The sequence below is a fragment of the Quercus lobata genome, chromosome 7 (assembly GCF_001633185.2).
Source record: "Quercus lobata isolate SW786 chromosome 7, ValleyOak3.0 Primary Assembly, whole genome shotgun sequence".
Lineage (NCBI taxonomy): Eukaryota > Viridiplantae > Streptophyta > Magnoliopsida > Fagales > Fagaceae > Quercus > Quercus lobata.
Window position 1 is genome coordinate 38,872,257 of NC_044910.1, and position 25,477 is coordinate 38,897,733.

General features: G+C 37.2%; 3 protein-coding genes, 1 non-coding gene and 2 pseudogenes across 5 annotated transcripts; 2 read left to right on the top strand and 4 right to left on the bottom strand.

Annotated features, from left to right (window-relative positions):
* Positions 1-546: 546 nt before the first annotated feature.
* LOC115953870 (transmembrane 9 superfamily member 4-like) lies at positions 547-4,228 on the bottom strand. Of its 2 annotated transcripts, none has more exons than XM_031071692.1 (7): positions 3,915-4,228; positions 3,290-3,333; positions 2,346-2,928; positions 2,117-2,260; positions 1,800-1,959; positions 1,210-1,694; positions 547-1,001 (listed from the first exon to the last, which is right to left on the bottom strand). In XM_031071692.1, exons 1-7 carry the CDS (start codon positions 4,100-4,102, stop codon positions 785-787), a joined length of 1,821 nt encoding a protein of 606 aa, XP_030927552.1. In that variant the 5' UTR covers positions 4,103-4,228; the 3' UTR covers positions 547-784. The 2 variants fall into 2 exon arrangements, with proteins under 2 accessions (XP_030927552.1, XP_030927551.1); XM_031071691.1 differs by having other exon boundaries at positions 1,800-1,974.
* A 75-nt stretch (positions 4,229-4,303) lies between these two features.
* LOC115953871 (iron-sulfur assembly protein IscA-like 1, mitochondrial) lies at positions 4,304-8,174 on the top strand. Its single transcript, XM_031071693.1, has 3 exons — positions 4,304-4,672; positions 6,244-6,361; positions 7,583-8,174. The coding sequence occupies exons 1-3, from the start codon at positions 4,492-4,494 to the stop codon at positions 7,674-7,676; spliced, it is 393 nt and encodes a 130-aa protein (XP_030927553.1). The 5' UTR covers positions 4,304-4,491; the 3' UTR covers positions 7,677-8,174.
* On the top strand, positions 5,522-5,633 carry LOC115954359. Its single transcript, XR_004083896.1, has one exon. It is a non-coding gene; the product is annotated as a small nucleolar RNA U19 (small nucleolar RNA).
* Positions 8,175-8,746: 572 nt separating the features above from the next.
* LOC115953853 (NDR1/HIN1-like protein 10) lies at positions 8,747-9,618 on the bottom strand. The gene has a single exon (XM_031071672.1). The coding sequence runs from the start codon at positions 9,513-9,515 to the stop codon at positions 8,901-8,903; it is 615 nt and encodes a 204-aa protein (XP_030927532.1). The 5' UTR covers positions 9,516-9,618; the 3' UTR covers positions 8,747-8,900.
* A 3,963-nt stretch (positions 9,619-13,581) lies between these two features.
* Positions 13,582-14,169, bottom strand: LOC115952025 (annotated as a pseudogene).
* Positions 14,170-22,235: 8,066 nt separating this feature from the next.
* LOC115952026 overlaps positions 22,236-25,477 on the bottom strand; it is a 6,149-nt pseudogene continuing 2,907 nt past the window's right edge.

Genomic DNA, 25,477 nt, shown 5'->3' on the forward strand with positions numbered 1-25,477 from the left:
ACTATTTTCATTGATGCTGCATTGATTGAACTGGAATTACCCTTCTAATTCTTCCAGTTTTTCATTTATTGTTTTGGTCTGGCCATAGGGTACCTGATTTCGATCAGAATGGAATTGAGTACTAAAAAGACAAACTGATAGGAGAAAAACATGCCTCCAAATTACTTGTAATTTTCAGTGAAGGTGAATTTTATTCTCTACTTTGATCATTTATGACTAAATATTGCTTCCATTGCTATAAGCTTGCTATTTTGCACGAGACTATCACCAGAACCACCTTCCATGCCATGACCACCTCATACAAGAGCAAGAGGTCCAAGATTGACGCTACAATCACCATCCTCTGCCTCTCCTCAAGATGACATTGACTGATACCTGAATTGGTGTGACAATTTGTATGAAATAAATGAATATGTAGTTTTGCTTTCAGTTATTTCGTGACAAATGGATTGAATCAAGGAATTACTTTTTTAATTTTATTTTATATAATAAGAATTTTTGGATTCTAAAGGAATTGAAGTAGTTCTTCAAGAGAACTAGCCTCCTTGGAATTAAGAAGTAAAAACAAGAAATAGAAAATGAAGAGAACAATTTGCTTAACATTTCTGATATGATCCTTTACAATTAACTATGGCTTCTTACGGTACAATTCCCTTCCCAATACACATCCTAACTAACGACTGACTATAATGCCAACTCAGCTGCCAAGGCTAACTTCCAGTACTTATCTAAGCAAAGCACAGTTCATATCATCCCACAGATCCTATTGAATTGAGTTTCCAGGTCACAACTCTTTTAGACCTCGGTGTACACGTTTGGAAATAATTGATGAAGCATAGAAGCCAATGGTTCCAAGTATCAAGAAGACAGCATAGAATATGCAAGCATTGTAGCCCAGGAACTGTAGCAGGTTCATTGAAATTCTAGCGCTTGCTCTAGCATAGAAATAGAGGCCATACACAAACATAAAAATGGCAATTGATCCCCCACGAAACACAGATCTGCATTGCAGATAGACTTAGATAGATCAATGGATAGATAGATAGGAAGAGAAGAGATTAGTATATTGTGTCATGGAAATAAAAGATTTAATTTTTCATCAAATTAGGAACAAAAGCTAGAAAAGCATGATTTCGGCTTCAATCTTCCACCTCAAATGTGAAAAAGTTGTGAAATTTATTGTGTTTATAACATTTGTAAGAGAATTACCTCCACCACCATTGGTTATCTTGATTGGACAGCTGATAGTGTGTACAGCCCATTCCCACCGATACAGTCAGTATGATGACAAGAAGGAAGGCCGTAAACATGGTACTAAATGCACCACAGACTTTCAAACTGTACAAGCTTGCATAGATATCATTCATCATGAAGAAGATCATGCAGAAAGGCAGAAGGCCCCCAAAGAACATGTGAGCAGGTGTCTTCATGTACCAAGCCTGATTACGAATCTCACTTTGAAAGTGTACGGTGGAACAAGTTATTTCAGATTCTCTTAGGGAAGACTGCCCCAATATGCCACCCAAAATAAGGATTCCGAAAGAGAGGGGTAATGAAATGATTTTCCAAAGATAATTATACCAATCGTGCGGAAGTGACACCCCTGTTGTGATCACCTTTAATGTAATTATGGCAAGACCTGTTATGAACACTGGAACAAAGTACAGGGCCCCAGTTTGTAAAACACATTCTCTCTGCAAGAAAAATCATTCGCCACATAATTAAAAACCTGAACTGTAAAGACTTTAATACAGAAACTACTGTGATACTGTATATGTTAATTACAACTACTGTATTACCCATCTACTTCTTGTGAAACTAGAGTGGAATGAAGCAGCCTTGTACCCAGAAACCAATGATGTGAGAACATAACTCGTGATGATCCAAGTATACAAGCTCTCATGATTGCAGGGATATTGGCGACCAGTATATACAGCCAAAACAAAGAGGATGCAAACTCTGCAAATAGAATTCCTAAGTGACATGTGACAACATTTTTCAGAATAAAATCGGACCAAAAAACCCAAAATATCTATAGACTTTCAACCAAAGAAGCTAGAATTCAGAATTGGAGGGAAAAAATTGAATTAACAAACATGTGGCAGATATGGCTTACATAATGAAGAGTTGAGTTCCAACACCCAGAATGGCCCCAAGTAGGGACGAGTACGGAGGACACCTGCACCTATAGCCATGAATACGACTTGGAAGAACAAGCCCTGTTGCTTTGGTCATCATTTCAGCTTGAAAAGCATTCCTCCTGCAGAAGGTGATTTGATCATCATTAGGTGAATACAATGGCCTGCTTGAATGGAACTATATAAACATAAGGAATGGAGAGATACCGAGTAAAATACTTTCTATGGTATGTCACAATCACAATACAAAGCAACAGAAGCCAGGCGCAAATGACTATATTTGTAGTATAAGGCATAGGATCGTCTCCCCCAACTTTCTCCGACGAGTCACTGACCGAAGACAGAATACTTATTTGTTGGTTCAAATATAACTCTATATATTCAAAATCTTCCCAGGAGACAGAATACGTGAAGTTGACATGGATTTCCTTGTCCTTAGATATATCCTCAGCAATATCGTAGTCATCAATAACATATATGTATTTGACTTTGTTTTCTAAGTAAAGGATATGAAAGTCCAGGTGATTGAAAACATAATGCATAGGATCGTAGGAGGTTGCACTCTTTTCTCCAACTTGCATTTTGAAGCGAATGTTATCAAAGTACATCCCGTACACAGTTTTATTTTCAATGGCTTCTTTAACTTTCGCAACTTCTTCTCTCGTCAGAATTTTCTCACAAAGGGGTCTCTTCTTTGTTTCCGTCATGAACCTCAATTCATACCCAGTGTTCACATAGCAATCCCCTGCTATAACTTCTTCAAACGATTTCTTTCTGTTGGGTATTGGATCTACATACCGTGATGGATATGTCGGTTAGAAAAATGCAAATTTGCCCAGAAACTAAGTTCATAAAAGTCTAACAAGATAAATTTTATACTAATTTGCAACTAACCAATGAATTCGTTATGTTATCTATGCCTAGAAAACTAGGATGCACGTACACTTCATTTGAGGTGCTGTACCCGTGTCATAATATGTCCTATATGCCCTATCATGTTATAATTTTTCAAAAATTGCTACTCAGTACCACCCATGTCTGTGTCCATGTCCGTGCTCCTAGGCTCCTAGTTAGAAAGTAGAAACTAAGATCATAAGACAATATGTGCAAAAATTGTAAAACTAAGCACAAACCAAGAAAGTAATTCTTACCTCCAGGAGGGCAGAATGGCAAATCAAAATAGGAATATGCCTCACTGCAATTGAAAAAAAAAAATTACAAATTAATATACAAACAGAGATGCATCAAATTTATAAGGAGGTCCCCAAAAAAAACCTTCTTTTAAAGAAATATTTTCTCTCCTGTTAAAGCTCACAATATTATAACCGACTTAAAAATTGACTTGAAAGTTTTTTTTTTTTTTTAATTATATCAGGGATTCGCAAAATGTATACACAAACTTTGAGAACAAAATCAAACACCTTTGATGCTCACTAACAATATGGATCTAATCTAACAACAAAAAAATTATTATTTTCTCAAGAAATTTAAAGATTTCTTAAACAAAATCAAAACATTGAGACCTAAAAATCAAAGTGCATTTTACTTTACTTTTTCATCTCCGGCTTCAATAGATAAAATAAAACTCTTAGCAACCAAAGTAAAAAGCTCATAACATAGAGAACGGTAGCTAGATATTAAATAAGAAATATTACAACCAAATCAAAAGAATCAGAAAAAAAAAAAAAAAAAAAATTTCAAATTCACATAGAAGATGATTAGAAAACGTTGAAAGAGACGAGATTTTCAAGGAAAAAAAATGGAGAAACTAATTACCATGGATCATCTCCTTCATTAGGATAAGCTTTGCCGACGAAGAGAGGAATGTAATCGCCTTCCTTGTACTCCCCATCTCGTTTTACCTCCATGAAAGGCGCATATCTCATAGTCTGAATCGCGTATACCAAAGCTGGAAGAGCAACCAGTATCAGAACCAAGAAACTCGTTCGTACTCTACGAGCCATGGATTCTCTGTGAGATTGAGATTTTGAAGAACTTGAAATTTAGGAGGGAAAAGCTGTTAGTGTCGCTTGCTTATATACTGTTCGTTGATCTTTTTGATGGAGTTGATCAGATATTTTGGACGGTAAAAGATTGACTTGGATTCTGTTCGACTGCAGGGTAGTTAGTTATTTTTGCGGGCAGTGATGGAGTCACATGTTGGTGAAATAGCTATCTCACGGTAATCCTTCTTGAAACTTCTGGTTCTGGGAGGTTAGGAGTGAATTGACTAAATTACCCTTAGTGGGAATTGGGAATTTAAATTGGGTTTGGGATTTTTGAGACAATAATAACTTTGCTTTAATTTTGTGTGATTCAGACTTTTTCATTAGATTTCAATATTTTCATTTTCATGGCTTCTCGAATGGTGGCGGAGAAGATGGGACACGTGGCGAGGCGGCAAGTCCTGAACTTAACGGACGCCGCCGCCGCCAGAATACGCCACCTGCTACAGCAGCGCCAGCGACCCTTTCTCAAATTGGGCGTTAAAGCACGCGGCTGTAACGGCTTATCCTACACCCTCAACTACTCAGGTGGTTCTTACTCTTTCCTCTTTGATCTTAGATTTCAATCTCACATGTCTTTTTTGCCCTTTCAATTTTGCGATACTTTTATATAATTTTAGACTTGAATGAATTTGTATGTTAGATTAAAAAAAAAATTAATAATAGTAATGAATATTTTAAGGGTTGGATATGTTGGAAATCGGTATTATAAATTGGGTTTGATTTAATTGTTTTTTACTAGACCTAGACCATGCTTAGTAAAATAGACATTTGCAGTGCCACAATTCAACAAGATTTGTAAATGGCAATCCCCCAGGCATATGAAAAAAAAAAAAACCATGTAGTGTGAGTGAGGTCATGTATTCAGGTTCCACTAATGTTGAGTTCTTCCACCAAAGTTAAAAAAGATTGCAAAACCATTACCAAGGATCACTTAGAGGTTTTGCAATACTTGAACAATCTTTGATCTCATGTGGCTTCTCTTATGGGCTTTAATAGGCAGAATTGCTAGGTTTCTAAGAGATTAAATAGATGATAAATCACAAATTCTTAAATCATTTTTCACTGGGTGTTTACCATTTTTCTTAGGAAAAATACAAAAAACCTCTTGCTGTTTGCTTTTTGTTCTAAAAACACAGAATCCACTTGAGGTTTTGAGTGTAACACTTAACCCACCTGTGGTATCGTTTTATGTGTAAAACCGTTAATTGTTTAACACAAAACCCCCCATGTGGTATTGTTTAATATGAAAATGCAGCTCTAAATATAAACTCATGTCATCACTTTAGCAACTCGCCGAAATTTTTTTTTTTTTTTCAATTTTTGCTTCTAAAACTCACTGCCTCTTTGAGTAGCCATATGAGTTATCATGTGCCATATTGGCTTAGTTAGGAGGCAAAGATTAATGGATCATTATTGGTCTTCTTAAGTCTTTTGAGAGGACTTTTGCTTCTTTGTCGATTGTCCTCCAAGCAGTCTTAGGACATAATCTACGACAGCATATATTTTTCCTAAGAACAGAAAAGTTGCCTTTTGAATAACTGGAGCTGCAGAGTGGACTAATGCGGCTCTTCAGTTTAGACAGAGGCAAAAGTAATATGGTGTATGGTGCTTAGTTTCATCATCATGAATTAGATTGAGGATGAGGCTCAGTTATCTTTGTTGTTCCTTTCCTATATGCCTTTTTATAGTTCTGCTTATTGTTTCTTCGTTTTTCTTATTTCTTTTCGTTATATGAGAACCCACAAAAAGCCACAAAGACACAGGAAGAAATCATATAAATTTTGAGTCCATATTTAAGGTCAAACTTGTTTCTTAATCTTTCTCGACAATGGATGCAAATCTGAAATCATAATGTGAAAAGTATGTTAAGAGTCATTAGCAAATTATCTAAGTGATTATGCATGTTGATGAGCTAAATAACGTCATGAAAAATTGTGGCCAGATGGACATTTGTTTTCTTCTACTAACCATGCCTTTTTTATTTTTGTGCTAGAAGGTGTTACATATGATTCATTGAACTGATCATCCATGTTTTTTTCCCTTGAAAGTATTTTGTTGAACTGATTCTCAATTCTATACCGTGTACAATATGATAGATGAGAAAGGGAAGTTTGACGAATTGGTTGAGGACAAGGGTGTAAAGATATTAATAGATCCAAAGGCCCTCATGCATGTAATTGGGACCAAGATGGATTTTGTAGATGACAAACTCAGGTACACTTTTTTTTTCCCTTATTCTTTTTTTTTTTTTTTTTTTTTTTTTTTTTTTTTTTTTTTTTTCTGTTTGGGGTTGTGGGGGGTGTTTAATACATTGTTGGAGTGTATTTGGATCTGAATCATGATTCCACTAAATCAAAATAAGCTCTTCTTAGCTACTCCCTAGATTGTGCCTGCATTGACTGAGCTTCTGCTATTCTGGAACTGGAATTACTCTTCAAATTCTTCTAGTTTTTCATTCATTGTTTTGGTCTGGCCATAGGGTACCTGATGTCAGAATAGAATTGAGTACTAACACGGGCAAACTGATTGGAGGAAAATATGCCTCCGAATTCCTTGTAATTTCTAAGGAAGGTGAATTCTCTAATTTGAGAGGAGCTGAATGGTTAAAAAACCATTATATAATCATTTAGGATTAAATATTTCTGCCATTGCCATTTCTATAAGCTTGGCATTTTCATTATTTTCTTTCTTCGTTACCCCACTCCAAGAAGCTATTTTGTAAGGGACTCTTACTAGAACCACCATCCATTGCCAGTGCACCACCACTAACCATGATAGCATGCCATGACCACCTCATACATGACCAAGAGATCCAAGATTGATGCTATGATCACCATACTCTGCATCTCTTCAAGATGACATTGACTGGTACCTGAACTGTCATGAATATGATAACCAACCTTAACTTCTGACTTTTAGCGCTCATACTACTTTTCTGCCACAAATGCTGATGATGCAACACTACAACCTTCTATCATCCCCACCAACCATTCTTATGTTAAATAGCTTTTTTAGATGGTTGATACCCCCCAGGCCCCTTTTTTACCCTCTTTAATTGGCTATGTATGCTTTGATCATTACTTAATATTGTCTGCAAATCATAGAGATATGTCTTGTGGGATACATAACTTGTCATTTATCCTTTTGATTTGAATACCAGTTACACATGCAAGCCAGAGGTAGTGGTCACTGGATTTCTCTACAATTTAGGACCTTGGTAGTTCGATCTGCCTTAGAAAGAGCCCATGGATGTGACCTTAATAAATATCTCCATTTCTCAACTGTTTGAAATCCTTTATCAGTTATGCTACAAGTACTAACAAGAATGACAATTCCATTGTGCTTAATTTTGCGTCGGCTTTATTTGCTTTTGTCCTATTGCTGTTGCATCTCTGAGTTTGCACATAATTGTATTGTATATCCTTTTTTGGTCAGATCTGAGTTTGTATTTATCAATCCGAACTCTAAAGGGGAGTGTGGTTGTGGGGAATCCTTCATGACAACAAACAGTACAGGAGCTGCCAAGTAGGGTCATGGTTAAACTTGTGATCAAAACTGTAAGGAACCCTTTGTTTTATTATTCATCAGCCAAGCTTAGTATCAATGGTTGTCTGCTAAATTTTTACCTGAAGAACGATGAAGAATGAAAGCTTTGGCGTCTCCAGTTGCCTCTCTTAGCAGTAGCGGCCATGCTAACATGGCTCTAGTGTATACACTCTTCTCTGGAACTGATGCTCATTGGGCTTACAAAAACGTTAATCTTGCCATGTTCTTTTTTTATGTAATTGTTACGTTGGTAAGGACCAGAATATGTTAAGCAGCTTACATGTAAAAACTGTTGAAAATGAATCTTGAGACAACTTATAGTGTTACAACTCCTACATTCTTGATGAGTTAGATCCGTGTCTTTAGCCTTTGAAAGAAACATTGCCAGGTTAAGATGTAAGTTTCAGGACATTTTGGGAACAATTTTGTCAAATTGTAATTTTGTGACTTTTCTAATAATTAAAGAAGTTTATGCAAGGTATATATCAATTGTGAGGTCATGATAGAATGGCTAATCATTGGAGTTGCAGTAAATAGAGAGAGGCTAAACTTAAACTTAATTTTTAGTGGAATGAATAACCCGAACTTATTGAAGTATAATAAAATATTATTCCAAGCTAGAATATGGATGATTTTAATTGTAGATTATGGTGGCCCAGATGTGAAGGTGGTAGAGAGTGTGAATTTTTGTTGTCACCCTTATCTTTATTGAATTTCATACTAATGTTACTCTTTAAGAATTCTAGTCCCCAAAGTTGGTCATTCTGTTTGGACAGGTTAGATGAAGTCTCAACTCTAAATCGGTAGCATTTTAGAGTTGGAGAAAGAAATTGTGACATTGAGTTGTCCTAAAAGCTTCAACTATCCCATCGGCGTTATAGCTCAAAGGAACTTATTATGAAATTTCTAAAATTGTAGATGATGTGGTAAAACTCAATACACTTATTAAAAGAAATTTGAAATTTCATAAAGCAATGATAGGTTCAAAACAAATATTTACTACAATTTAACAATTTCACCTCCCAATTTGTCTACCACCTCACACGAGTCCTATACAAAATTTATAATTATTGATTATGTTAGCCCATATGTGGGGGTGCTACACAAATTAATCCTCGCTATTGAATTTCATAATAAAGTCGCTAAGAACTCTAATCCCTCCAGCTGATGATTCTATCTATACAGGGTTAGATGTAGTCTCAAACTCTCAATCTGTATCATCGGGGGCTGAGAAAAAAGAAGCGTCATTACATTGTGTTGTCTTAAAACCTTCAGCAACAGTTCCATTATCACTCAAAGGAACTTTCAATGGACAATAGATCATTCTCGGCTTGAATTGGAAAGTCTTGAACTTACCATAATTGATGCTTATCTGAACCGAGAGCTTTATATCAATACCAAAAACCCCAGCACTCTTCTCCTCATCCATCTTCGAAAGGTCGTGAACCTGAAGCGACATATCTTTCTGCCCTTCAAAAAGCGGCCTTAGAATGCTCGTGTTCTTGTGCCCCTGGTAAAATGGAGTCAAACTCACAGTAGAGAACAACTTGTTTTGGTAGCAAGCAATGGCTTCAATGCTGTTGTAGTTTACACCGACCCTTTTGTTAGAGTTTCTGAGGGTGATGTTGACAGAGAGGTTATAGTAAAGCGTGTTGGTGGTGGTGTTGAAATTGAACTGCGTGAGTGTGGCATCTGTGACATGGAATTTCACCTCTTTGGGACGGAAAATAAGCCAGAAAATTAAGACTGCAAAGAAGCATAATAAAAAGGCAATATAGATGAGTTTGAAAAGCCAGCAAGCGCCAGACTTTGAGCTAGCCATGGCTTGGAAAATCAAGAGCTGAAAAAGGGTGAGAGTTTCTTTGTTTTGTTGAAAGTCTTAGAAAGTAGTAGTGAAAAAAATTCAAAAATTGAGTCTCTGTATATTCTGGACAAAGGAAGTGAATCTTAGAACTCTTATACAGGAGAATCAAAATCCAAAGGCGTGTGAGTGAAGCAGCCAAATAATTTCGGTGACACGGTAGTTGCGCCGTGTGATAGGCTGAGCAATGGTTCCTACTTCCTCGTAATTTCTAGGCTTCTAGCTAGTTCGACACATGATTATTTGGTTTTGTAGGAAACTTCCAAAGCTGTTGGTTACCTTTTTGGTGCGGTTTCTAGGCGGCTACTTCAGATTGGTCAACCGTGTCTCCATGGAAAACTTGAGCTTTGAGGGAACTATTGTCCTTTGAAATCGAATGCCTGGTGTGACCGTACGTAGTACGTACTTACTCAAGATTCTCAACCCATGTGGGAGTTGGGACCGCCATTAACTCCGTCGTCATAAGTCGTAGTCAAAAATTGTTTTAAGTACTCTGCTTCCTCTTTTCACATGTATTGAAAAGATTGGGTTCAAGATGATTATGAAGCAATAGTGGTTGCTAGGTGTTGAGAATGATGAAAGTATTGCGAGAAATGGTTGTGAGAAGGAGGATCTGATAATTTGAAAGAAGTAAATCTTCATTTCATGATTCAGTGTGTTTTTCTTGATGAGCTTCAATGGACTCTACCATAAATTTAATGAATGGACCTTACCATAAATGTGAGAAGATGAATTACTATTTACCGTACTCCGGGCATATCTAAGAATTACTCATATGAGAGGTGGCATAAAACAATAAACAATAACATTAGAATTAAGCCTAAACCCTAAAATGCAAATTGCACACTCTAAGTTTGACTTAGATTCTAACTTTATTTTTTGTTCAATTGAGTTGCATTTAAGTTTCAAATTTAATCACTTCAATCATTTTGTCAAATTCCTTTAAAAAAAATGTCATTAAATATGCGATTAACTAATAGAAGAAAAAAATATTAAAGAAATTCTCGCATAAAAAAGTCTATAAATTTTTTTATATTAATTTTGTAGATTTTTATCACATGAGGAAAATATTTTTTTTAATGACAAATTTTTAACGAAATTGGACAGAATGTCTAAATTGAATAAATTTGAAATTTAGACGACTCAATTGAACGAAAGTAAAAGTAAAGAACTGAAATGAATTTTAGTCAAATTTAGATAGTGCAATTTCCATTTTAGCCTAGAATTAATATTAAGGATTAAACTTGTTATACACACTGTTTTACACAGTTTTATACACACACCCAAAAGCATAGAAATCGTGACTTGTTTTTGAGTGTCCTAAAGACTTGTTTTTGAGTGTCATAAAACTATGTAAAATAATTTGTTTGTAATAAATACTACACTAATTGTAAAGCCTATGTCTCATTAATTTTTTTATTGAACTAATAAACAACAAGCAGTATTTCTTTTACAAACAAAATAAAAAGCAATTGAATTGTTTGAGTTTTTATAAGGTGAAAAGGAAAACAATATTGTTCACTTTTAGAGGAAATGAAAACTGTCTTTATCTTGAGTGGTATAGATCACCTTTAACAAAAATCATGACAGATAATTGGCATGATGAAAGGAATAGTGCAATAGAAAATTGGCATATAAATAATAGTAGAAAAGATGATAGAGAACTAAAAGCAACCGAAAGAACTATAACTATAACATATAAAGACAATAAGAAAGACTTTGAAAAAGATGACTTAAATAAAGAAGATTTGAAAACACTAAAAATTACTCTGATAGAAAAGAAAGAAAATAGTGCTATAGAAATAATGCAAAAGAAGAAGCTAGACATAATGGATGAAGACAAAGAAAAATGAATGATAAGGAAAGGCATAGTAAAAGAAATGTTAGAGAAAATTGAAACACAAAATGATAAAAAGATAGAAGATATACGTAGCAAGTTAAATATAAAAGAAAGACAAAAGAACACTCTAGTAAAACTAGTCAATAAAGGACGGAAAAATAATAATAGTGATACTTTAAAAGAAAAAATTGATGAAATGTTATTGATGAAATGTTATTAATGAAATAAATTTAAAAATGAGAGATCTAATTGCAACATTTTTAGTTTTTTTGCATTCAATAAGCGGAGGACTTGCTTTATGAAACTCGATCTTGATACGAGAATTGCATTTCCCTTCCCTCCATGAAAGCACTAGTATTGAAGCATACACGATTATTTGGGCCGGGATCAGGCTAGGCCTTATATATATAAATGCAAACTAAGCTCGAAGGTCAACCAAATTTTTTGGGGGAGCCCAGCATAAGAGGTAGATCTCAAGCCCAATTCAGCCTTATTAACTTCCATTTTTGTTTTTTAACTTCGTTTTTACATTAGGCCCCATAAAACTTTAAATAATAAATTTAAAAGAATATCCAATACCTTGTCATTTAAAATTTTAACTAATATAACTAAATATAAATTGTTAAATCCAAGAAATCAAATCTTTTCTTGAAATAGAGAAGATCATGTTTTGCATAGATAGGAAGTCTTAAGACAAGTTCTATAGTCTAAGAATGAGAGAGAGAGAGAGAGAGAGAGGGGGGGGGGGGTGACATAAGAACAATGTCATCTTAAGTTTTATCCATTTCAAATCCTTTTATTAAAATAATGTCATTAGAATACTCATTTACATCTATTATTTCATACACATTCATAATTAATGCAAGAATATCCACATTTTAACACATAAAAGTTGATGTAAAAAATTTGTAAAATAGTAAATGCGTGAGAATCAATTGTGAAAAAATAAACAATCTTGCACCAGGTATATTAAAACCGTTTGCTAGATTCTCTTATCCTATGTTTGGCTTGAGAGAAATGGAGGGAGAGAAGAGAGGAGGTAAATAGACCCTTAAAACTCAAAGGTGTTAGAATTATATATGATTACATTCATAAATTTTTAGAATTTTAAACTTTTGAAACAATCAACGTGGTTGAGATGGAAGATGATGCCAATGAGGCCAACGAGTAAAAGGATTATGGTGACGATGCAGTTGAACCTGAGGAAGCAGCAGTCATAGCTGCAGCCACACCAGTTAGCCATGACTGACAAATCAAGAGCTAGCGAAAACTAGTATTGACTATTGAGAATGGCACAACTAGACGTTGTTGCTTGGAGCAATTTATCCGTAGGAAGGAAACTTAATCCCACGCGTGTATAGAGGAAATGACAATCGGGACGTTTTCTTATGAATTCCAAAAGTCCAAAGCCATCGACTTTTGGAAGGTTCCGCAGCTAAGCTATTTCAAATTGACAAAGGTAGAGTAAAGAGCTAGGACTCTTTCAACCTGAAAACGAAGTAGCATGAAGGAGATGAAGGGAGAGGAGACAAAATTAATAGAGGGGAATATGATTGGAAAATTTGGAATACTTTAAAACTTAGTAGATTTTAGTCATCTTCAATTCTCCTATTCTCTCGTCTTCCTCCATCCAAACATAAGGTCAATGAATAGAATTCTCTTTTTATTAATTGAAGAGATGTTATTTATTGATTTTGGATAATCAAGGACATATAATTGAGTTTCTATGAAGGCATGGCCAAGTGAAAGAATTAATCAAGCTTTTACCTACCCTCAGTCAACAATGTTTATTCCCACACTAAAAATCGATTCACTATATTCAATTATGTGATTTATTGATTAGTACAATCATATGACTTAATTGGTGAACTTAAAGTACACCACATAATCAACTGTACTATTACCCATTACTTATTTAGCGTGCATTTAGATTTGGCGTTTTGCCTAATCTGTGCATCTGTGTTTTTTTAGTGGGTAAGTACTGTTCACGATTCACAAAAGTCAGCAAAACACATATTTTTAAGGTAAATTTGGGTCTCGCAACACTATTTACATCTTTAAAAATTATTTTGCTACAGTATTTTCAGTAATAAATTTTTAGTTTTCAGCAAATAAGCGATATCTAAACACACCATTATATATTCAAAGAAACACATTCCCTTGGACCAGATTAGTCTCAATTTTCAACTAATCAGCATTAGGGTCTGAGAAAAAATAAGCATTATTGCACCAAGTAGTCTTGAAACCATTTGCTGAATTCCCATTAGAGCTCAAAGGAACCTGCAAGGGGCAATCGATCTTGGGTGGCTTGTAACGGAGAGTCTTGAACTTACCATACCTCACCCTTATCTTAAAAGAGAGCTTTACATCAATACCATAAACCCCAGAACTTTTCTCAGCGTTGAAACTGGAAACATCACGAGGCTTAAGCCATAGAACTTGTTGCCCCTCGAAAACAGGCCTCAAAATAGTTGTATTCTTGTGCCCTTGGTAAAATGGGGTCAAGTTCACCGTGGCAAACCATTTCTTTTTATAAAATGCAATGGCTTAGACGCGGCGGTAATAGATGCCGACCTTTTTGTTTGAGTTTCTAAGGGTGATATTGAGTGCTAGGTTGTAGTTGAGAGTGTTGTTGTTAGTGTTGAAATCAAATTGTCTGAGTGAGGCATCTGTGACTTTGAACTCAAACCTCCTTGGGAAGGAAGATGAGCAGAAGATAAAGCTACCGAGGACAAAGAATAGGATGCCAAAGTAGAAGATCCAGAAGCAGCACATTGTTCTGCCACACATGCAAGCCATGACTTACATGTTGACCATATCCTTCGCATTTATAATTTTATTTAACACTACATTGTTACATAATAAATAAAAGTAATAAATATTATCTATTAAGACCATTTTAATACAAGAATATTTTTACATAACATAAAACAATAAAATAAAATAAAAGAGCTCAAATATGTACAAGGCAATTATTATAGGTTGCATTTGTATAAGGCTAAAAGCTGTTGAGAAACAGTTTTTTTAGTTTAAAATAAACGTTTAAAAAAAAAAAAAAGGTTACTGTTGCAAAACAAAATTTTGAATTTTAAAAACATTTTTTTAAGCACTCAAAATGCCTAACCAATCGAACGGACCCATAAACACTAGCTAAGAGCAACATTGTCAGCTAATTATAACCAAAAAGAAGATTATTACAAACATGTAAAAACTTTAATAATAAATAATAGTTCCGGTTAATGTATTATGTCCTTAGAATATAAATTAATCATCTACTTTAAGAAAATTTTTACAAAAAATTAACAAAGTTATAAAAATAAAAATAAAAAAGTTAATCACTCTTTAATTTTTCCGTAAATTTTTTTTTAAATAGTTTATTAACGTGTAACTACATTACTAAAATCCGATAAATAATAACCGGTTTTAACACATTTAGCTATTAATTAATTTGTAGTCCCAAAGTCAAAGGTCAGCTATCCCATGTCATGCACTAATATGTCGCGCAATAATGATCAAGTTGCTTCACATTATGGGCAAATCGAATCTTTGAGCCATTCCATCAATTGGGAAAGCTGGGATAGAGCCTGCCGCGAGTTCCGCCTACGCGCTTTGCATTTTTATTTTTATTTTTTCCCGAATATTACTGTGGGGCCCAACAATTCGTGGACCAGGCCCATTCACCCTTAGAGAGTCCGAGGGCCCAATCCGAGGAGAATTGTAGCCCAAGCTCCATGACGCAGAGCACAGACCAATTTTGGGAGGCAGCCGAGGACAGTCTAGTCCTCGGCAGGCCCATAATCCCCCCAGAATAAAGGGACAAATTCGGGAGGAAATCCAAAATACCTTGGGGCGATTACCCTAAATACCCTTCTGGATAAGGCCCAATGCCTGACAGAACCGTACTCTGCAGCTTTATCAAGTCATCCCCAACAATTCCGGGATTAGACTGATGGGACCAATGTCAGTATTTGTAAAGACTGACCCTACACGTGGACGAAGGACATCGAACGCACGCTAGTATAAAAGGAGAAGTAAGTGAATCTAGTGGGGGGGGAGGAAAAGAGAAAGACTTCATGAATAAGATCGCCGGAACGATCCATGCAGAGAATAGAGAAGGTCCTCCGTTGGACAGCCGGAAAGGACCACAAGGGTCCTCGGATCAAGTCCGAGGAGCCCATTCTCAGAAGTGGCAGCACGGCGGGGCTTTAAACGTTTAGGCCCAGTCCACTTTCCACAGGGACCTCTCTGAAATCCAGACCGGACCATCGTCCCGTGACCAAGCCCAAGCTTTTCAAGCCCACTCTCTACAAATTGTATTGTGAGGGATCTCTCCCGCGTGAACCCAAAAATGTCACTGGGCCGTGCAGGAATCGTGTCCTTACAATTGGCGCCGTCTGTGGGGAAGCATGCGCGCTTGGCGCAGGTGGCGGTGGAGTCAACTCTCTACTAAGCAAAAATTCACGGAGCTTCCGCCGTCTCTTTTGACGTGCAGCTGTTGTTCCGACATAAACTTCTGCTAGGGGCTACTCCTTGCAGCGCCCATGGCGTAGGCCGCCCTAGGGGCTCTTGGCCTCAAGCCGGCTCTCCCCGCCCTGATCTAGGGGCTTACATCCGAAAAACAAACAAATACAAAAAACAAATCTCAAACTTTGGACAGAACCAAGGTCTTGCATGGTCCTCGGACTCAAACCTATGGGGAAACCAAGTACAAGAGATCAATATCAAAAGTTTTGGACAGAACCAAGGCCTTGCATGGTCCACGGACTCAAGCCTGTGGGGAAACCAAACACGAAAAACAAATCTCATAAACTTTGGACAGAACCAAGGTCTTGCATGGTCCTCGGACTCAAACCTATGGGGAAACCAAGTACAAGAGATCAATATCAAAAGTTTTGGACAGAACCAAGGCCTTGCATGGTCCACGGACTCAAGCCTGTGGGGAAACCAAACACAAAAAACAAATCTCAAACTTTGGACAGAACCAAGGTCTTGCATGGTCCTCGGACTCAAACCTATGGGGAAACCAAGTACAAGAGATCAATATCGAAAGTTTTGGACAGAACCAAGGCCTTGCATGGTCCACGGACTCAAGCCTGTGGGGAAACCAAACACGAAAAACAAATCTCATAAACTCTGGACAGAACCAAGGTCTTGCATGGTCCTCGGACTCAAACCTATGGGGAAACCAAGTGCAAGAGGTAAATATCACGAGTTGTGGACAGAACCAAGGTCTTGTATGGTCTTCGGACTCAAACCTATGGGAAAACCAACTACTCGTAAGGAAAAACTACATTACGTAGAATTTGGATTCATCTGAGGAAAGCTCTCCACTCGCCATTGGGTCAGTTCCCAAATTGCGGGGATTCGCAAGTCTGCTCTTATATCTGCAGCACCAAGGGAATCGACGCGACGTAGGGCAATACGTCCTCTGAGAAACGATTTAAGTTCTTTACCCTCCGTCAACTCCTCGGACGGTACTCATATTTATCACAGAATATTCAATTGTTATCTTTGCTAGTTTCCTGAGTTAAACTTGCTATGAATTATTGCCGTAATGTTTGGTAGTGTTGGTACATTAGAATTGATTGGATTATGTTTCAAAACTTCCTGCTCTAAGTATCATTGAAGAAACAAACACAGGGAGCACACCCTTCCACAAAATAATGTTGCCAAAAGAGCAGTATTCAAAATAAGTAGGCAAAATTTCATTTTTTATTAAAACAAAGAAACAGTACAGCATACAACAGAAGCTGAAATCAACTTGTGATAAAACTTGCTACATGATAGAAAGGGAAGTTGCAAGAAAGCAAGAGAAGGCCGAGGAGGTAGCACAGACGAGAGGTTGGCTACTGCTTCGAGGCCTTGTCCCTTCCCCCATGCTTTCGCATGCCCATAGCTCCGGCAGCAAAGGAGCCCAACTTGAGCCTCACGCCGCAGTGGGAGGATGCAGGTAGCACAGAGGAGAGGTTGGCTACTGCCTCAAGACCTCGTTTCATCCTCTACGCTTTCACGTGCCCGAAACTCAGGCAGCAAAAGAACCTGACCTCAGGCTAACACCATCTACAAAGAAGGTGCAAGGAGCCGGAAGTTGGGGAGCCCCCGCAGAAATTTGCCGGCTACAAGGTAGACAGTGCTGATGGTGGAAATTCCTTCTTCGGACATACCAAAAATCTGGCATGACCAGAACCTGCTTCGGATTTTGACTAAAAGCGTGGGAAACACCCTCTCCCCTCTGTCATAAGGGAATATCTCTTTGAATCTACGCCTTCGTTGCCCGTATATCACTCTTCTGAGCCTTAGGAGAACGTGGCGCCTTTGCGGCGGAGAGAGTCTTTCTTCCCCGACCCTCGTCTCAAACATGACTTACTGCGGAAGGGAGCTGAAGGAGGAGACTAAGGAGCTGGTGCCTAGGCAAAGAAACTTGCTCTCTTATTTATTTGAGGAGATAGGGTGGTGGCATTTAAGTAGCGCAGCTTCCCAAGGAACGCTACAGACAAAACGTCTCCAGCTCGACTTCCAACAAACCTCTGCAACGACAAGACTAAAGGAGCCTCGTGGAGGTGCACCTCGAACATTGGGACACCCAAAAGTGCCGCATGGCCAAAGACTATGGAAATATCTCCTGATCTGTGGGCCTAGAAAATTCGCGGCCCATGCCCCTGCTACATGATAGCCCACGGACTACGGCCCACGCCGGGTAATAACTAATGCCAGGGACAACCTCCTGCCCGGCTGCGTACGGGGTACCTAAGGAGAGGGAATGAAACAGAACCAAGGCCTTGCATGGTCCTCGGACTCAAGCCTATGGGGAAACCAAGTATAAAAACTATTATTATTATAAGTTTTGGACTGAACCAAGGCCTTGCATGGTCCTCGGACTCAAGCCTATGGGGAAACCAAGTATAAAAACTATTATTATTACAAGTTTTGGACTGAACCAAGGCCTTGCATGGTCCTCGGACTCAAGCCTATGGGGAAACCAAGTATAAAAACTATTATTATTACGAGTTTTGGACTGAACCAAGGCCTTGCATGGTCCTCGGACTCAAGCCTATGGGGAAACCAAGTATAAAAACTATTATTATTACGAGTTTTGGACTGAACCAAGGCCTTGCATGGTCCTCGGACTCAAGCCTATGGGGAAACCAAGTATAAAAACTATTATTATTACGAGCTTTGGATAGAGTCAAGGCCTTGTATGGTCCTCGGACCCAAACACGGCATCAAACCTCCAGTTCTCTCCTCGGCCAGCATGGTAATTATTACTTTTCACTGGTCGGCCTTATTGGGCCAAACACTTATATTAAAGTTATGGCAACATCTTTTTATTATCAAGTATTTTGGTCTTAGTTGTCATCGGTTTTAGATACTTTCTCATTGAGATGAGCAGCGTTTACCAATATACAAAAACATAAACGGAATATGCAAAATGAAATAGTAAACACTTTTATTAATATAAGAGATTATTACAATGTACGAAAAAGGGCTCAAACAAGCCTATACAAAAGAAGAACTGCTAAAGCAACGATAACACTCGCAGTACAGAGAAGTAAACAGTCAGGCTTCTTCTAAACTCATCTTCAAGGTCTCTTCAGTCTCTGTCTCAACATTGCTCATATCGTGACAAGAACCTCCTTCGGAAAAGGATGAAGAACAAGGGAGAAGAACTGAAGGAGAAGGAAGAAGAATTGAAGGAGAAGGAAGAAGAATTGAAGAAGATGAAGGAGATGAATGAGGAAGATGGAGGACATGAGTAAAGAAGGAGGAGAAGAAGAGAGTAGGGATGAAAAGAAAGAAAAGGAACAAAAGAGGGAAAAGGGAAGGCACCAAGACGGAACTGATGCTGGGAAGACTATAAGAAGAAGGTGGAGGAGGGCACCGAGGAGCAAAAGAGGGAGAAGCAGAAGCACTTAGCCCCTGCCTCAGCCCTGACTCCTAACACGTTGGTGCCATATTAGGTACGCTCATGAGGAGCCGGGTGGTGCTGATATTGGGTATTCTCGACTCAGTCACGCCAAGAGTTCGGCGTGATGAGCCCCTGCTTCGGATTTTGGCTAAAAGAGAGGCGGGACGGATCTTAAGTCTGCGCCACCCTTGCCCTGATCGAGCCATTTCAAGTTTTATCAGAATATGGTATCTAGAGGAGGGGCATGATCTCTTCATCATTTGTCGTGATCTCATAAGAAGGGAAGGGGGTTAGTACGAAAGTGATGGCCTCCTGCTTGCCTACTTATAGGAAGAGCAGAACGGATGGCATTAAATGTATTCAACTTTCCCAAAGAATCTGAAGAAAAAAGAGGCGTCCGTTTCACTTCTCCACCTTATCAAATGAGCCGCCGGATATAAATGAGCCTCGTTAAGGGGATTCATTAAGGGCGCGTCTGGGACATCCAAGCGGCAGGAGCAGATTCCGAGCGGATTAAAAGGAATCCCTCAAAAACCGCCTAACTTCCTGGGAAACCGCTCACATAAATGCGGGATCAAGCTAAATGGGCCATATTAAGAGCCCGGGTTTGCCAAAACCCTCCTTTCCAATCCGGAATTCGGATAGAAGGGTTTTGAGGGGCTATTGTGGGGCCCAACAATTCGTGGACCAGGCCCATTCACCCTTAGAGAGTCCGAGGGCCCAATCCGAGGAGAATTGTAGCCCAAGCTCCATGACGCAGAGCACAGACCAATTTTGGGAGGCAGCCGAGGACAGTCTAGTCCTCGGCAGGCCCATAATCCCCCAGAATAAAGGGACAAATTCGGGAGGAAATCCAAAATACCTTGGGGCGATTACCCTAAATACCCTTCTGGATAAGGCCCAATGCCTGACAGAACCGTACTCTGCAGCTTTATCAAGTCATCCCCAACAATTCCGGGATTAGACTGATGGGACCAATGTCAGTATTTGTAAAGACTGACCCTACACGTGGACGAAGGACATCGAACGCACGCTAGTATAAAAGGAGAAGTAAGTGAATCTAGTGGGGGGAGGAAAAGAGAAAGACTTCATGAATAAGATCGCCGGAACGATCCATGCAGAGAATAGAGAAGGTCCTCCGTTGGACAGCCGGAAAGGACCACAAGGGTCCTCGGATTAAGTCCGAGGAGCCCATTCTCAGAAGTGGCAGCACGGCGGGGCTTTAAACGTTTAGGCCCAGTCCACTTTCCACAGGGACCTCTCTGAAATCCAGACCGGACCATCGTCCCGTGACCAAGCCCAAGCTTTTCAAGCCCACTCTCTACAAATTGTATTGTGAGGGATCTCTCCCGCGTGAACCCAAAAATGTCACTGGGCCGCGCAGGAATCGTGTCCTTACATAATCCATTTTCCCTTACATTTCTCTATTGTTTAGTCATATATATTTTGTTTTGTTTCAATAATTTCTAAGCAGTGAATCATTTAATTTTTTAATAATTTTTGGTCTTTCAGAAGTTTTAATATCTGGATTTTTGAATTATTTTTTGCAGTATTTGAAATTTTCTGACAAAATTTTTATAATTCATTGCATGTTCAAGCAATATCTTCTTCATCAAATTGTAACACAAATTGAAGTCATACAAGAGCAAATCATGCAATGGTGTAGTTTCTTAAATTTTTTATAAAATTATTTTAATCTACCTCACAAATAGGTAGGTTCCCGTGCATAGCACGGGTTTGCGACTAGTATATATAAAAGCAGAAACCTTATGTGAAAAAGTATAAAGTTCTGTCAAGTGGCGCATTCTATGCAAAGAGAATTGAAATATTCTCAAGTGCCACATCAGAGATAAGAAAAAAAAAATTAAATATTGACTTTTTGTTTCATTTGGTTCAATGTTTCAAGACTTTCCTAATTAAAAAATAAATATTCTTTGTATCCTTTAATTCAATATTTCTAGACTTTTCAACATTCACACACACATACAAAACTCTTTGTATTTGAATTCACAATTTCACCTCTTACACTTCTACCCCTTTATGTATACCTACCCATAGCTATTCATGTCATCCCATATCAAATACACATAGACCAAAAACAATGTCATTTACTTTCAATCTTTTGACAAAACCTACCTAGATCTAACATTGTTGTTTCATCTAATCCTAACCCGTATGAGTTGGTTACAACCAAGGAATGAGGGCTTACATTTTATATTGAGTGACAACGGCAGTTACGATTTTGATATTAAGGTGATTTATGGGTTTTGTAAATGATGTGATTAACTGTGAGTGTTTGGGATGTGTAATTTATTTTAGAATTAAGGAGAAAGAGAAAAAAAAAGAAAAAAAAAAGACACATTCTATATCGAAAGAGAAAAAAAAAAAAAAGACACATTCTATATCAACTTTTATTTTATAATATTCCTCCAAAGTTATTTTTTATATTATTTCTCATTTCAATTGAATAATTATAGTGGATATGTATGTGTAATTTATAATTATTACTTTTTATGATGATCTCATTACTAATAGAGTTTTATAATAATTATGCTATAATACATATACAACATTCTCCAAAACCATCTTACATAAAACATTATAACATTATCCGTGCATTGCAAGGGTAACTTACTAGTTATAATAAAGGTTTGTTTAGCAAAAATAAAAAGTATAATATTAAAGAGGTTTAAAAATGAAATCAATTTCAAGTAGTTTTGACAAAGTTCCAAAAAAAAAAAAAAAAAAAAATCCTTTCAATATGTGAAAATAATTTTTTCAAGCAATTTGAAAGTTGTTTTTTTAAGGTTTGAACTTGTTCATACAACCTATTTGCAAAAGGCAGAAAAAGAGACTATACCAAATAGACATATCTATAAGTAACACTCATACATTTTTTTCCCCATAAAGGAAAACAAAATTATGGGAAGGATGATAAAAGAAAAACACTTTTATTCTCTATTTCTCTCCTTGTTTCAAGGCATGAGAAGCATATCTATGAACTCAACAAAGAGCAGTGGACTTGGAAAGATAATCGGGGTCAATTGGGGCCTAGTATTGTGAATCATCGTTCATACTACCCCTGGCAATAGCACTTGTACAAATTAGAAACTACAGAAATTACAACATCTTCATGTCCTCAAGATTTAGACCTAGTAGTGAGTGTCAATTTGACTCCATCTGTGAATTAAGTGGGAGAAAAATTAAGGGTCTGAACTAGTTTGGTTATATTCATGGATATGTCAGCCGGGGACTTGATGCCTCGATCAACCTGGAGAATTATTTAAAGAACAAATGAAGTGAATTATCATAATAATCAATGTGATTGCATGATCCAATGAAGTGAATTATCATAAGCTAGTAAATATAATAAGAAATGTGCATCCAACAGGTGAGCTGATAGATGGTTAGGGGATGAAATGAAGTGATGGTGCACAATGATCAAGACAGCAAATGAAGAAAAGGCAGGTAAAAACCTGGTTCTCAGGCATTTTAAAAATTAAGGATTAAATCATAAATGCTATACATACCGAAGATGCAGACACTGCTTTGATTAACGGCGTATTGCATCCTCTGAAATCTACCACAGCCTCAACCCTTTGTACCCGAGATACCCTATCTGGTCCACCAACATCTAGTAGCAACTGCATTTGATTACCCTCTGGTTCAACAATTTTGATTGTCAAAATCATTAATACAGACATACAATTCAGCAGAGAGAGAGAGAAGTCAAAGCATATAGAAAAGGCAGAAGTTTGGCAACATCCATAAAATATAACCACAAATAAAACATAAAGGCTCCAGATTTGGACACTCTTTCCTTTCATAGGGATACTCTTCCACAAACAAAGCATTCAAAAGTATCATTAGCGTGGTATTAAAGAACAGAAGGCAATTTTGATATTGCCACATCGCCCACACCTTAATCAAGACTGTCATTTACCAGAAGATGGATATCCTGAATGTAAGAACCAAATGAATGATAAGGTGAAAAAATAACATGTTAAGTTTATCATCTATGTTACCAGTATTTAAACTTCGATATTGTAGAATTATACCTGATATCCATCTGCTTGTCAAAGCTCGTATGATAGCTAAAACATCCTTGACACACACTGGGCAGCCAAACTCGCCATGGAAGAAGTCCATCTTTTTTCCTTTAGAGAGGACACCATCAACCCACTGCATCAATTAAGAGCCACTCTTTTGGTCATGTACAAAGTAATCATAATATCCCATTTATCAACTGCTTTCTAAAGCTGTAAAAATATAATCATCCCAATAAAACTTTCTATATCTGTAATGTACCCATCCTATAAAAAGGTACCCCCCCCTCCCCCATCTCTCTCTCCAAGCCAGACCTATCTCATGGCCACACATTTAAACCAGTCACTTGAAAAGTCAATAACAACAATAAATGACTTTGAAAAATTATTGACTCGTCACACACATTACGTAAACCGAAAACTATAGCTTCAATTTCCTTAGACCGCTTAAAATCATTTTGGTAAAAAAAGAAAACATTTTCCGAGTACTGGCTGTTGATGTTTCCACTGGATGGTAATTGCCAATTACATGAAAAATTGCTAGTGCTTATATTATTATTAGTCCTATCTCCAACAAATCAATTCCACTATCTGTAACTCCATCCTTTTGTTATGTTGTCAGTTGTCATGTTGGCCACAAAAATGTTAGCCAAGAATAGTGAACAGTATAATTTAGTTTTGGTGTGCAACACATCAATGGAGTAAACTCTGCATGTCTGTGCAATTCAGTTCAAAGTGGGAAGAATTCCCCACAACTCGTTTATAAATCAGTCAAAAGCCAGTAAACATAACTTGTTCTGGCATCTATAAGATCAAGGTAACTTAATCAGATTACCTATGATTGTAATTTTATTATATTTTTGGTTTTTCTCTATTTTAAGATAGTGAACTGGCAAACAAGATCAGTTTCGAATCATTCTATTAATGGTATATCCAATTTTATAAACCATAAAGAGGCAAAATTTCAACACAGAAGAGTTTAAACTTTAAACCTGGGAAATGATGACTATAAGGAATGGATGACACTTTCATAAGGAAAGGGATCATTCTCATAGCAAGGATTTGGCAGGTTGCAGAACAATATGGGCAAACAATATATTGAAAGCAACAAGAAGAGAACTTTAAAACAAATGCATTTGCTTAGAACATAGCCATCAGTAACAAGCACTCAGATCTGGTGCGAGAAAGACAATTTATTCTTCCAATCACTTATAAAGCCACTACATTTAGTAGTCTCTAATCAGATGCAGCTAAGATAATAGCCAATAAACATGTGAATGTACAACATAAGGTCTACATTATACGTACACACCTAAATTGGAAGCGATTTTGGAACAGGTGAGCTAGTCTGTGGCCCAAAAATGATACTGCTTCTCAAAATTCAGAAACAAACTGCTCTGCTGCCACTTTTGATTTTCCATAAAAGTTCACAGGAACAGTTTCATCTTCTTCCTTGTAGAAGGACTTCACCCTTTCATAAACTGTTTGGGAACTTACATCAGAGACAATCTAGCCACAAATATTTTAAGGCCAAATAGAAACATAAATGGATGAGACAGGGAATAACTGTATCTGAGATTTGATTTGTCAAGCGAAATGAAAAATAGAAAAGGTCAATGACTTAGAGCTCAAATAGCAGTTTCTCTTGCCATAAGAACAAGGTGGAGGGTGAGGACAAGGATTCAAGATCCACTAGGTGCAAGTGTAATTTCACAATCCAACTAGTCAAGGTACTAACAATTTTTCAGGTGTGAGAAACTAAGCTTAAGATGACTAATAATAATGGAAAGAAAATGCCTGGACCAGAACCCAAGAAAGGTTATTTACTGTATTTACTTGCACTGGTATGTTATAACTTATATGCATGCTGTCATTGACATGGAAAAAAATCATAATGTGTAATTGCCCCAAGATGAGACTTGAGATGAGACTTGAGAAAAGAGGAATTAAGCCAAAAAGTGTTGTGGTCAATTCACTCAATTGCAATATAGGCCTATGAATGTACTTTAATCTTGCCATGTTTGGTGTTTAGGCTTTTGAGTTGACTAAAGAATTGCAGCCACCTCTAAAATGAAATTTAAAGTATCCCTTAAGCTATTTTTTTATTTACAAAAAAAAAAAAAAAAAAAAA